The following is a 14133-nucleotide window of genomic DNA, read 5'->3' on the forward strand; positions in this document are numbered from 1 at the left end:
TTTGATGTGCATAGTTTATTTGGTACTTCCGTCAATTTCTACAATAATACAACTAACCAGAAACAGTTCACATAGTGCCCACCTGCATTCCATGTCTAAAATGATTTATTCAGTATGGCATTTTGCAAGGATAGAAAGGAGAGGAAGTCAAGATTTCACAGTATCAATGGAAACTGTTTTATCATGAAATAAATTTAATACGTATTTCATTTTGTCAGAAAACAGCAAAATTACATTGTTAGATATTTACAGTGAAAACTTGGAAGACTAAACAAAGCATCCATGAGTTTATCGACAGACCTAGGATCCTCCCCAGCCCCCCCTTTTCAGGGTCTTTTCCCTTGAAATGACACTTGTTATAAATCAAACTTTATATAATTTTAAGCACCAGCTTGACAATTTAAAGTTTTCTTTCATGAAATTTTATAAAAGATTCCTGCTTTGGAAGGCAAAGTGAATTTAAAAATGTACATGTAATTAAACAAATCACTGGCCTGGATATGTTTTATTGCAACAGTCACGTTTTACAACTACATTCACTTCTTTGAATAAATTCACTTGTAGGCTTGAAACAAAATATTTGCCTTTTGTCTTGAAAAATTTCCTGAAAAAATTAACCATTTTTTGGAACTACGTATCTGTATTTTTCATTCATAGTGTTTAAATATGCAACTTGGTCCTTGGAGATAATGTTACATAAAATCCAGCTTCTTGGATAATTTGTTACATAAAAAAATAAAAAAACCTCAAACTACCACAAACATTACTGATGTTAACAGTCATGTACGTATAACACATCAATGTCCCGGATTATCCCATTAATAGGTGCTTCAACTAATGGACAATCAAGTTTTAAAACTTAGTAAGTTCCCATTCATCACAGAAGAGTGAAAGCTCTAAAAGATGCTTTGATTTCTGGTACTTGAGAAACACTAACACTAGTAAGGCATTACTTAGTGAGCAGACCCTATGGAAAAGAACTAGTATGCCTGTGCTGGAGAGCTAGTCATGTTTTAAGGCAGTCAGAAAGATCATGTTTTTCACTTTAAGGCTCTTGCATACTTAAATACTTTATTCTATGCAGGCATTAGCCTGTGTAATTTAAATATTCGTCAAGTGATCAATTATGGAAATCAAAGCCTTTATATAAAGCAAGTGGACATTAAGAACTAGACCAACACCTCTCTCCCAACCAATTTTTATTTTAAAAAGGTAATTTAATATATCTCATCTGTTTGGAGAATTTCTTCATTATCAGAAGCTGGCAATAAAAGGAAGAATATATAACTGAAATGCCCTACAAAAGTTATGTCTACTCACACCATACCAAATTCCATATAGTCCATATTTAGAATAATAGTGCAGCAAAAACATTTTTTCTTGGCTATCATTCATTAAATGCATAATATTTTAAATTTAATTTGTGTATGGATTCTAAAGTTTGTATTGCAAATAAAGCCTAACAAGTAATTTAAACAAAAATTTTAATACAATGTTTATACTGATACAATATCCATCAGTTATATGTGATGATATATAAAATAGCAAGGCTTTTAATCTCATTTACTACCCTTAACAACCCATTTTCATTAAGTGAGACCACCAGCAGAAATGTAGTTAACTTACTTTTTTGTGTGTGTGTGCAAGCGTATTTCGATAACTTCTAAAAGTACAGAAATTTAAATATATTTTAAAATTAAATACTGTTGCTTGTGTTCATGAGGTTCATATGACCCATGGTGGTGCTAAACAGAAGTGAAGAAAAAACCTCTTTAGGCTCAGGAACAACTTTTGTATATTTTCATTGTATTTACAAAATTCATTCTCATTGAACATTATCACCTTAATTTCAGTAATAGAATTTTATAACATAACCCCTAGTTTATGATTCCTGCTACGAATTTCCAATATAATTTGGTATTTTCAGGGTTTACGAAAATGTGTCATTATAATTTTATTAGAACAGTAAGCTTAACTACATTGTTAGTTGTTTACATAAAAAATATTATCACAGAATTTTAAAAATTGACTTCATAATTTTTCAAAAGCAAATAAAAAGTTCACCAATTAAAAAAAAGTTGAACATTGTAGTTATTTACAAGATCTTTTATGCTACAAGCCATGTAAATATAAGCTCCGTGAACTACTTAGTAGAACAAAGATTTTGACAGTGACCTTTATAGTTATGGAAATATTAGTAATGAGACATGCTATTTTCTGAAAGAATATTCAGTTACTTATTTTTTGAAGAGTGCTTTTTCTAAGAGTTAGGTACATCTATAATTGAAAAACAAAGGCCGAATAATTATCTTACTCAAAGGCCACAAAATTTCTGCAAACATCTAATACAAAAGGTATACAAAATATAACTTGATTTGGGAAGAGAATATATCAATCCAATTACTGTTCCAAGAGACCTACCCATTATTAATTTGAAAAAATATAATTTTAAATCTGGAGCAAAAAGCAATCTATAAAAGATTCATCCCAAACCCAAATATGGGTGACTTTCCTGTCATTCATTTTATTACTCGGGTAGAGCCAGACTAGAAAAAGAAACAGAAGACAAAAATGTCAGGAGTTTTAAAAGAAAAACAGAGGTATAAAGTAATCTTCCAACAAGAGATTAGCAAATAGGGAAATACTAAGTGAAATTCATAAAGCAAATACAACTAATTTATCTTTTTTTCTACTTCTTCCTTGTGCATGTTTACACTGAGGCTATATGACATTCTCTAGAGGATACTGACTTAACAAATCACCTCAAATCTGTGGTATACAAGAGCAGAATTTCTCGTTTTTGATTACTTATTGTTAAGGGCATCACTCATCAAGAAATTTGTACTTGGGGGGTGTAATATCTTTAGGTCAAATTAAAGTAAGTCGAAGAGGATCGTAATGATTCCTCTTTAATTATTGTTTAGATTTAGATCTACTGTGCTTTTAAAGATGCTCCTCACTTGTCAGATCCTCAAATTTACTCAGGAATTCTGCCTTAAATTTCTAAAGTAATTTTATGTTTTTGTGACATCTAAGAAAATGATAAAAGACAGATAAAATGGTGTTCTATCACCTATAATTTACTCATTATTTTAAATGTTTTTAAAATAAAAAAAAATCCTATTAAGCAAATTTTTGTTAATAGTATATCCTCAGAGTACGAGTTTGTTTTTCTAGGACCATCTAAGGGGATGTTGGAATATATTCCTTTTTTTCTCTTAATCAGAGCATAGTGACTTCTAAGTCAACACGCACCTCATTCTCAAAATTTTTATTCCACATTTTCCCACTCAGGAGTGTTTTTAAGAAATTATTGAGCTTATTGAGCTATTTTCCTAAAACATTCTGTCTTTCAAAACACATATCTTATTCATGTTTTTAATTAAAAGAGTTCTAACTTATATTGCAAGCCCTTCTCCCAATTTAAACTTTTATACAGATATTAAATCATTGATTCTTCTATGATCCAAGCATCAGGAATGTTACTTTGTAAAGACAGCAAAACTGAATCACATAGGTTGTATTGGTTGTCTATAGTAACAAAGTAAGTTAGATAAACCAAGAGATTCCATAGAGGTAACACTAAATTCCATTCACTAGCCTCTTCCTCACTAATATTCCTGGAAACTAGTTACTAAACTAAATAATATATAAATGTTAATTAATGGAATTTCCAAGAAATTTCAACTAACAAGGAAGGGTAAGAATTTAAGATTAGTTTTTGTTTTATTAATTACAACTACATTCTGAAAATATTTACATGTTTTCTAGGAAATAAAGTTTATTTTTCTTAGGGTTTTTTTCAAAAGCAGTATTTCCCTAAATACTAATGTAGCGGTAATCCTAAAAGTAATTCAGAAAATAAAACTTCTTTACCACTTGAGTATATTTTATTCATGAAGTAATGTTTTTAATTTTTTCTATAGGACTGTTATAAAGCAACACAGCGTTTTAAGACATTGTGCTTGAGGATTACTATGAACTACAAAATTATCACGTTTATAATTTGTTTTTCTATTCCTAAAGCAATCATCTATATACATGATTTCCTAATACCTAAAAGATAAACATCTTGAATAATTGTTTTATCCCTGACTTTACTGAGTCAGTCTCCTCCCCATTTTATGGGGACATGCGTGCTGGAATGGGGATGAAAGCTCAGGATTTCCAAATCCAGCGTTCCACAGCCATACTCTCAGACCGCAAATCCCTAATCTAAGGTAAAAATCACCTTTTAAGTTTCTAAGGTTTCTTCCAGGTCAAAAATTCCAGGATTTGAAAATAAAGTTACCTTCTGTGGTGGTTCCTTTTAGTTTTTTCCCCCCTTCTTTAATCATCCCTTAATCCATATAACTCGACTTACCTACTTTAAATACTTAAGTTAGATCATTTTACAATTTTTAATTAAGATCTTGTGTTTACTTAAAAGAATTCAATAACTATGACATAATTCTATTAGGTTCTTTAAACCTAAATTCAATCTGAACATAATATTTTAATGTATCAAAAGTAGCTAACATATTAAATGCAATGTTTGATAGAGGGTAAAAAAAAACAAAATTATATTAAGAAGCAATGCATTTGGGGCGGGGCGGGGGAGGGCGGTGTGGATAGTGGTGCTACTAGCTTTGCAAACCAAAAAAAACTCAAATAAAACACAGCATTTACAAATTGCTACTAGTTGCCTTGAAGGTTACATATCAGAGCTAGTTTTAACATGTCAAGGAAGTTTGAAAGGAATATTTTATCACTCACAGAGCCCAAATTTCCCATGAAACAGAAGAAACTATCTACACAAATTCTAACATTACTAAAGTCCCCTTCCCCACAAAACGTAAAACCTCTGAACCCCAAGCACGTAAAAAGCTATAACTTACATTTACTAGTTTGCCTTTTCACTTAAGTGAGAAGGGGTTTATAAATCCCCAGTAAATCCTTAATTCATATTTAAAAACAATGTATAATATCTGAAGTTTTATGTGTAAGCTTAGAAAACCATTATTTACTTATAAGCAAAGACATTAGCATTTTAAAAGGTTAAAACTCCCCACAAAGGGGTATTTGCTCAAGAATATAATGAACTTTAGTGTAATGAAAAGAATTTAACATACACAAATGAAATAGAAAAAATACTTTTTTACAGACTGGTTAGTGGTAATATGCTATTCAAAAATTGCCTTTCAAACCTGAAAGCCCTACGTTGTTTTATTATTATGTTTTTACTATCAAAAAAGAATGTTTTGCCACAATGAATAATGGACAAAGAAGTAGGCCACTGACATGTTTACAACTAGAAAATACCTAAAACCCATTTCGGATTGGCAAAAAAATAAAGTTAAAAGTAATTAGAACATTTATTTTGAAGTAAGGAAAAAACTAATCTTAAGGTTATAGCTGAAATTTTAATTGTCATACTTTCAAATTATGAGTGGCGGAGTTAAATGCTTAAAACGTTTTATGTTGTTTTCAATTAAGAGTACGAAAAAAAGAAAGTGTGACTACGGTGGCTATCTTGTTATCATTCTGAGGAAATTGTCAAGTCATGGTCCTCACTCACAGCAATCAAATACACCAAAACAAGCAAACCACAGAGATTCGCCCCGCTGACACAAACTAGAGCCCCGTCTCAGGGCTCTTCCTTATGTTTCCGGTTGATGGTAGCAATTCTGAGTGTAAATGAGACATGAGAAACAACATATCTTTTTTACTGGATAAAGAAGCTGCCATTTATGTGATCTTAGAAAACTCTTAAAGAAATTTGTAAAATCTATTCATAATTTAATCAAATGTCTCGGGGGTTTTTTTGTTTCACCCCTTCAGTATAAAAGTTTACAGATGAGTTTCATATTCCATCACAGTAACATGGTCCAGTGCATCTCAGAGAATATGAACATTATCACAGCTGCCCTTTCCCAGTGAAAACATTTAAGAAAACTTGAAGCACTTCTCAAACAAGTGACATGATGTGGAACTACTGACACTTTTGGCTCTTCTTTTAAGTACGAATGTGACCAGTCACGGAAGCCCAGCTGCCTACCTTATAGTATCTGCCAGCAGGAGTCCCCATCAGAGGGCTATGCGTCCTTGGCAGCCATCTCAGAAGACAGAAAGAACTCAGGCTATTTTATTTTTCTCATTATGCACATATGATGCCATCATCTTATCATCTTTCACTGGATTAAGATTAGCTGGGAAGTAGCTGTGTATTTTTAATGAGATCACTAATGGCAATAGGCCTCTTAGATCATGCTGGTGCTTATGTTTAAATCATATCTAATGTGAAATTTCGAATGACATCCAGAGCTCCTGTATCAAAGCCACACATATCCAACATGCCTCTATCATCCGGATCTGCAATGGTAAAACCATTTGACGTCATTCCACAAACAATCAATTTAGCTGGAATATCCATTTTCTGTTGGAAAAGATCAAAATACATATTTAAAAAAATTATATGTAAGCAAATAACCTTCAAAATTAAGATGCTTTAAATTCTATCACAGCTTTTTGTTAAAAAGTCGTTTTTTTTCCTATCCATAAAATTTGTCTATGTTTTAGGGATAGACTGTGTGATCTTCAGAAGAAAATAAAAGTGTAAACAATCCGCCTGAATTCCTGCTTCTCTATTCTGTATTACTTGCTCTGTGGGACACAGAATACGTTCCTGAGCAGCCTAGGGACTCTGTACTTTTGAAACCTGTCAGGATATTCAAGGTCATCAGACACTTTTACCAATGTATCAAATGCTGGAGCAGTGTGTGGGGGGGATATATAAATATAAGGATCTACTTCCCTGGTATTCTTCATTTTTGGCCTATGACTTTGCTATGTGTTATACATATTTGTCACATGTAAGAACTTGTTCTCTACAGCTATGACTTGTTAAAATAATTGAGTGTTAGAAATAAACCAACCATCATCACTAAGTGCACACTATGTTAGACTCCACAATGGGCTCTTTCAGTAATCTACCTAACGTTAACTGTTGTCACAACCCTAAGGGGTAAGGTTGTAGTATGAACTACCGTAACATGTATCTGAGTAGGGATATACAACCATAGTAACATGTGTCCGAGTAGGGATATAGTACCATAGTAACATGTTATCTGAGTAGCGATATACTACCGTAGCACGTATCGGTTACATAATTTGCTCAGGTGCACAGGTGGTAAAAGAGAAAGACCCTGGACTCAGAACCCAGGGTGTCTTGACTCTAAATTCTGTTCTCTTGCTTGTTAGTCTCAAACTTAACCGTGCTACATACACCAGAAGGGATTGTTAAAACACAGCTGACCCCAGCGTTTCTGACTCACCAGGTCCCCTGTGGGACCCGGGAATCTGCATCCCTAACAAGGCCCTACAGAAGGCTAAGGCTGCTGAGAGGGAGACAACACTCCAAGAACCTGGCTCTTTATCAGCTGTTTCTACTGCCAGTCAGACCAGCCACGACTCAAGCCCTTAAGAGCCCCACCTGACCAGCAGTTACACACTGAATGGGGCAGATACAGAACATTTCCATCATTTCAGAAAGCTCAAATGGAGAGCACTGATTAGAACACAGATATATGCACAAAACTTAAAATATAGATTATAGCATTGCTTTAATTTTATGCAGTCTTTAACAAAACTCACAAATGATACTTTAATTTTTTAAGGAGTACATTGAATCATTAAAAAATTTATAGTTAAGGTAAAATAAATGTTCAGATTATTACAAAAATAGTGTTAACAAAGCATATTGTTACTAATGTACCTACAAAAAGTGGTTGAAATAAATTATACACGAGTAGCCAATGCTTCATTCTTAGCACTGCTGAGTCCAGTACTGGCATCATATTCCTACACTAAGGCACAGAACTACCTTCAGCACCTTTTCTGTGAAAAACATGCAAATGTTTGAGAAGAGTATGATTTAAGTAAGAAAAAAAACATCAGAATTTGTTTACCTTTCGATACTGCCTCAGAGTAACAGCAGGATGGACACTTCCTGAGAAGGTCTCATTGTCAGTGAACACAATGAAGACATCGGCTGCTGTATTTGTCCTTTGAGCCCAGATCATTGGAAGAGAGCAATCAGTTTCACCTGCTGGGATCTAACTCAGAACAAAAACATGAGTAAGAATAAAAGAAAGTGCTCTGGTTTCCATACTGAGAGTTCTGAAATAAATGATTAAAAATACTATTATTTATATATATTTTGATTTGTGCTCATGACAAAATTGAGATGCAACGATTTGTTCTCACAAATTAATATCAGATATGATATCAATAATAAGTTATACAATGTATGTTATATAAACTTAATACAGTAGTTTCTTACCTGATTCATAGCCATTAGAACTTGTTGTAAAGTCATGTCTGTAGTTATTGGACACGGTACCATTTCATCTGAGAAAGCAACTATATACGATTCTTTTTCTGTTCGTGTGACAACCTAAAAAATTCAATGGTAGTAATTTTCAGCAGATTTTGAAGAAATAAATACATTATTATGAAGTTCATAAAACTTCAGCTTTAAAAGAAATACCCTATGAAGCTTCTTTTATTTCTAAACTTATTTTATGGTGTCCTGGAACTACACACGAACAGTAGTATACTTTCCAAGCACTTTCACGCACTCTTACAAAGAAACTGGTTTTCACGTCAATCTTTTGAAGCAAACCGAGTATACACCCTCTTTTTATTAAATAAGGAATGAAGCCGCAGAAGAGAAGCAGCTTTTCCGTGATTCATCTTATTTAAAGAAATTACTCAGTGGTCAGGCCAACAGTCTCCAGGCTACTGTCACTGGGTTACTGATCCTACAACTTCTATATTCATTAATAATTTCTCTAAACATTATCTACTTCCTCAAAAATACTATTCATATTTAATCTTTGGTTATAAAATTAAAATGTTTTTTAAAATATGCTTTTTCAATATACCTACAATACTGTAAACGCCTAAGTATATAGATATAACTATGTAAGTATACTTAAGTGTGCAATATACTTAAAACTATTCGTTCTTAATTATCTTTAGATATGAAATAATATTTAAATGAAATGAAAATGTGCCAAATAAACCAAAGTGACAAAAGCAGGTAAAAACCTAATTCTTGATCCTACTTAACTTTATAGTTTTACCCATAGCAAGCATTTTTTTAGGGTGGCAAAAATTCTCACCATGCACATTGCTGCAGCTACTGTGCTTGCATTGAGTACACTACCCAAAACTCTTTGGTTCATAGAAGCACTGACATCAATAGCAAGCAAGAAACGCTTCCCAGTTGGCTCAACTGTCTAAAGAGAAAACAAAATAAAACGATCATTAAAAGCAATCACAGAAATTTTAAGTAAATTAAATTTCTAACAAATAATATTTACTTATCTTTCATTTGAAAAAAATCCTCTCAGATGAAAGGCCTGCTTTTGGATTTACCAATTTATTGACAAGTATTTAAAAATGCTTAGCTTTTACTAGACATAAAACAAAGGACATAACATAGCCTATTTAATAATTTTATTTAAAGAAGTTACCATCTTTCTGTTTTTAAAACTTTTTCCTCATGAACTGGGTATTTCTACCAAGAAATCTTTTTTTGTCTTGTAAAATATAAATAACATAAAATAACTTTAAAATCATTTTTGAATGTACAATCCAGTTTTATTAAGTACATTAACAATGTTATGTAACCACCACTATCTATTTCCAGAACTATTTCTTCACCCCAAACAGAAAATTACCCACTTATAATAACTCCCCATTCCCACCTCCCCTCTGTTACCTGGTAACTTCTATTTTACTTTGTCACTATGAATTTGCCCATTCTAGACACCTCATATAAGTGAAATCATATAATACTTGACTTTATCTGTTTGGTTTACTTCACTTAGCATGTTTTCAAGGTTCATCCATGTTGTAGCATGTTTTTAATTCCACTCCTTTTTAAGGCTGAATAGTTCATTATACGTATACGCCATGTTTTATCCATTCACCTGCTGCGAAGATTTGGGTTGTTTCTACCTTTTGGCTACTGTGAATAATGCTCCTATGAACACTGGTGTACAAGTATCTGAATCCGTTTTAAATTCTTTGGGGTACACATAGGTGGTTTACTTGCTGGAAGGTATAGTTAATTCCACATTTGACTTTCTGAGGACCAACCAAACTGTTTTCCACATGGGCTGCACCACTTTACATTCCCACCAGCAATATACTAGTTTTAATTTCCTGGTAATGATCCAATTTTATTCTTTTGCATGTGGCTGTCCAGTTTTCTCAATATCATTTGAATACTTTCTTTTCCCACCAAACTGTTTTGACACTTTAGTCAAACACTGACCGTGTAAAGCAGGAAATATAATCAACAATATAGTAATAACTATGTATGGTGTCAGATGGGAAGATTTATCCAGTGATCGCTTCACAAGTTATATGCCTATATCACTATGTTGCACACCTGAAACTAATATGTACTGTATGTCAACTGTAATTGTATATTTAAAAAAAATGAAAAAAAAATAGACCATACATGCAAGTTTATTTTTGGGTTCTATATTATATTTCATTGGTCTTATGACAGTCTTTACGCCAGTATCACACTGGTTTGATTACTGTAGTTTTGAAGTAAGTTTTGAAATCTGTAAGTTTGTGTTAGTCTTTAAATTTTGTTCTTTTTGAAGATCGGTTTTGCTACCTGGAGTCTCTTAAGTCCACATAAATTTTACAATGGGTTTTTCTATTTCTATAAAACATATTGTGGGATTACACTGTATTTGTAGATTGCTTTGAGTAGTACTGTCATCTTAACAATTAAGTCTTCTGAACTATGAACACTTGATGTCTTCCCATTTATTTACATCTTAACTTTCTTTCAGCAATGTTTTTTTTTCAGTGTACAAGTCTTACAACTCCATAGTTAAATGTATTCCTAAATCTTTTATTCTTTTTGATGCTATTTTAAATGAAAATGTTTTTAGCTTTTGGATTGTCCAGGGCTAGCATATAGAAATACTACTGATTTTTGCCTGCTGATTTTATATCTTGCAACTTTGCTCAATTTATTAGCTCTAGTAGTTTCTTATAGATTCTTTAGGATTTTTTACATATAAGATTATGTTATTTGAAAACAGAGATAATTGTTTCCTTTCCAATTTGGATGCCTTTTATTTCTTTTTCTTGCCTAATCGCTAGAATTTTCAGTACTACATAGAATTATAGTGGAAAAAGTAGACATCTTTAACTTGTTCCTGATCTTAGGGGAAAAGATTTTAATCTTTCACATTTGAGTATGACAGCTGTGTGTTTTTTATATATGGCCTTTATCATGTTGAGGAAGTTCATTTCTATTCCTACTTTTTATTTTAAGATGAAAGGGTATTAAATTTTGCCAGATGCTTTTTCTGCATCAATTGAGATGATCATGTGAATGTTCCTTCACTCTATTAATGTGATTACATTAATTTTCATATGTTGAACCATTCTTGCATGCTAAAGATAAATCTCATTTGTATAATCCCTTTAATTTGCTGCTGAATTTGGTTGCTATTATTTTGTTGAACAGGAAGAAATTCTTAAAACCCAAAATTTTAACTTATGGCTTTGATATATGATTTCCATTTCTAAACTCACTTCCTATCAAGAGATAGGAGATCCACCACTGATTAACGTAAAAAAAAGAGAATAGGAAACCAAGTCAAAGGACTCTAAAGTAATACAAAATTTTAAATTTGATAATTTAAAACTTATCAAAATGATCTTAGGATAACTGGTTGCTGCCCAAAGGTAGGAAGAAATACTTTACTCATAAACTTATATGTTAATTATATACCCAGCTTCAAATGAACTAAGAAAAAACAAATGAATAGCTAATCAAAGTGGTTAAACTATAAATATCTTTAAAATGTGTTTTTACAGAAGATACCAAGTTCTGACTGGATCACTTGTTTAAAAAAAATAAATCAAACCATCACCTTAAATGTTTTATAAAAAGCAGTGTCCAAAGCTTTCAAAATCTCTTCATCAGGGCGCCACTTCAGTTTTCCTCTGAGCCCGTGGCCTGTTTTATAAGTTTCTAACGCAATTAAAATATGAAATGGATGTATACGTGCCTAGAAACAAAGACAGAAAATGCAAAATTCAAATGAAAAATACAATAGTCATATTTATTACTGTAGCTAACATATTTCACAAAAGAGAAAAATGAGAACATATTAATCTTAGATATTAGAGTCAAAATGTAATTTGTATTATAAATGACTCAGAACACCTAAAAAATGTGCTGAGTGCATTTCCAAAATTTAGGAGCCAATTTTCCCCACCCAGCTTTATTGAAATGTAATAGACAATTGGTTGGTTGTCTTTATATTGTACAATTCAGTGAGTTTTTTAAAAATTCTAGTTGTCATACAATATTGTAGTTTCAGTTGTATAGCATAGTCATTAGAGATCTATATAACTCAGTGATCAGCCTACTAAATAAATCTAGTACCCCTCCCCTTACATTTTACATTAACTATTATCCTTATGCTAGTTTATATCTCCATGCCTGTTTTGTAACTATCCATTTGTACTTAATTCCTTTGCTCTTTTTGCCACCCCCTACCCCGCATCTAGTAGCCCTCAAAGTATTCTGTATTTATGAGTTTGTTTTTATTTTGTTCTTTAGATTCCACATGTATGTGAAATCAGGTGATATTTGTCTTTCTCTGACTTATTTCATTGAGCACAATACCCTCTAGATTCATCAAGGCAATACCCTTTTCCATCCCCTTCCTTTTAATCTGTGTCTTTTAATCTGAAGTGAGTCTCTTGTAGGCAGCATATGTAGGAGTCTTGTTTTCTTATCCCTTCAGCCCTCTATCTCTTGGTTGGAGGACTTATTTCCATTTGAGGTACTTGTTGATAGGAATGTAGTTATTACCATTCTTTATTCCTGTTTTTGATACATGTTTTTTCTTCTTAAAGAAGTCCTGCCAACACTTCCTGTAATACTGGCTTGATGCTGATAAATTCCTTTAGCTTATTTTTGTCTGGGAAGCTCTTTATTTGTCCTTCGATTCTAAATGACAGCTTTGCTGGATAAAGCACTGTTGGCTGTAGATCCTGGGTTTTCATCATGTTGAATATTTTGTGCCAAGCTCTTCTGTCCAGCATAATTTCTTTTGAGAAATCAGCTGCCAGTCTTATGGGTACTCCCTTATAGGTAACTGCTTTTCTCTTGCTGCTTTTAAGATTCTTTTATTTAACCTTTGGCATTTTAATGATGATGTGTCTTGGCATGGGCCTCTTTGGGTTCCTCTTTCTAGGGACTCTCTGAGCTTCCTGGGATTATATGTCTATTTCCTTCACCAGGTAAGGGAAGTTTTCCATCATTATTTCTTCAAGTAGCTCTTCAATTTGTTTTCCTTCAGGTACCCCTAGGTCATGGATATTTTTGTATTTAATTGTGTCCCATAGGCTCCTTATTATTATAATGTTGGCTTCTTTTTTCCTGCCGTTCTGAGCACCTTGCCTTCCCCGTCCTCTATATCAGAGGTTCAATCTTCTTTATCTACTCTGTTGATTCTAATATATTCATCTCAGATGACGTTTTCTTCATTTCTGATTGGCTCCCTTTTATAATTTCTGTTTTTGTTTTACCTGTTAAAGTTCTCACTGAGTTCATCTACTCTTCCTCTAAGTTCATTGGGCATCTTTATAACCAGTGTTTTAAACTGCATGTTAGATTGCTTAAAATCATTATTCCTGGATTTCTGTTCTGTTCTCTCATATGGTTTCTGCTTCTTTGTCTTCCCATTTTGGCTGACCTTCTATGTCTGTTTCTATGTACTAAGCAAAGCTTCTAAGTCTCCCAGTCTTATCGTGTGGCTTTGTGTAGTAGGTGTCCAGTGGCATAGACCTGAGAGGGGTTCAGCTTCAGGCTAAGTTTAGCCCCAGCCTGTGCCCCTCTGGAGCCACTTGTTAAGATTCAGCAAGCAATTCACAGATTCTGTGCTTACAGTTGTTGCCGCAAGAGGCCATGCCAGAAAACAAGATCAGCTGCCTCCAGTGTGAATCCAGGCACTGCTCAGCAAGGAGCACCTGACTCGCCAAGGATACACCTGGATGTGACTTGGGTCGGGCTGCAAGTTGGTGGAGGAAGAATTTCAG

At 33.1% G+C, this 14133-nt stretch overlaps 1 protein-coding gene across 2 annotated transcripts in view; it reads right to left on the reverse strand.

Annotated features, from left to right (window-relative positions):
• RO60 (Ro60, Y RNA binding protein) overlaps positions 1-14133 on the reverse strand; it is a 24324-nt gene continuing 10191 nt past the window's right edge. Inside the window, exons 5-9 of one of the 2 annotated variants that reach the window (XM_039883341.1) lie at positions 11955-12092; positions 9165-9281; positions 8321-8434; positions 7947-8093; positions 1-6415 (exon numbers count right to left, since the gene is read on the reverse strand). In XM_039883341.1, coding sequence (XP_039739275.1) covers positions 6263-6415; positions 7947-8093; positions 8321-8434; positions 9165-9281; positions 11955-12092 — 669 coding nt within the window. In that variant the 3' untranslated portion in view covers positions 1-6262. The remainder of the gene's footprint in view (positions 6416-7946; positions 8094-8320; positions 8435-9164; positions 9282-11954; positions 12093-14133) is intronic. The other variant, XM_039883342.1, reaches the window with a different exon arrangement.

Source organism: Pteropus medius, unplaced genomic scaffold (genome assembly GCF_902729225.1).
Source record: "Pteropus medius unplaced genomic scaffold, Ma_sr-lr_union100, whole genome shotgun sequence".
Taxonomy (NCBI): domain Eukaryota; kingdom Metazoa; phylum Chordata; class Mammalia; order Chiroptera; family Pteropodidae; genus Pteropus; species Pteropus medius.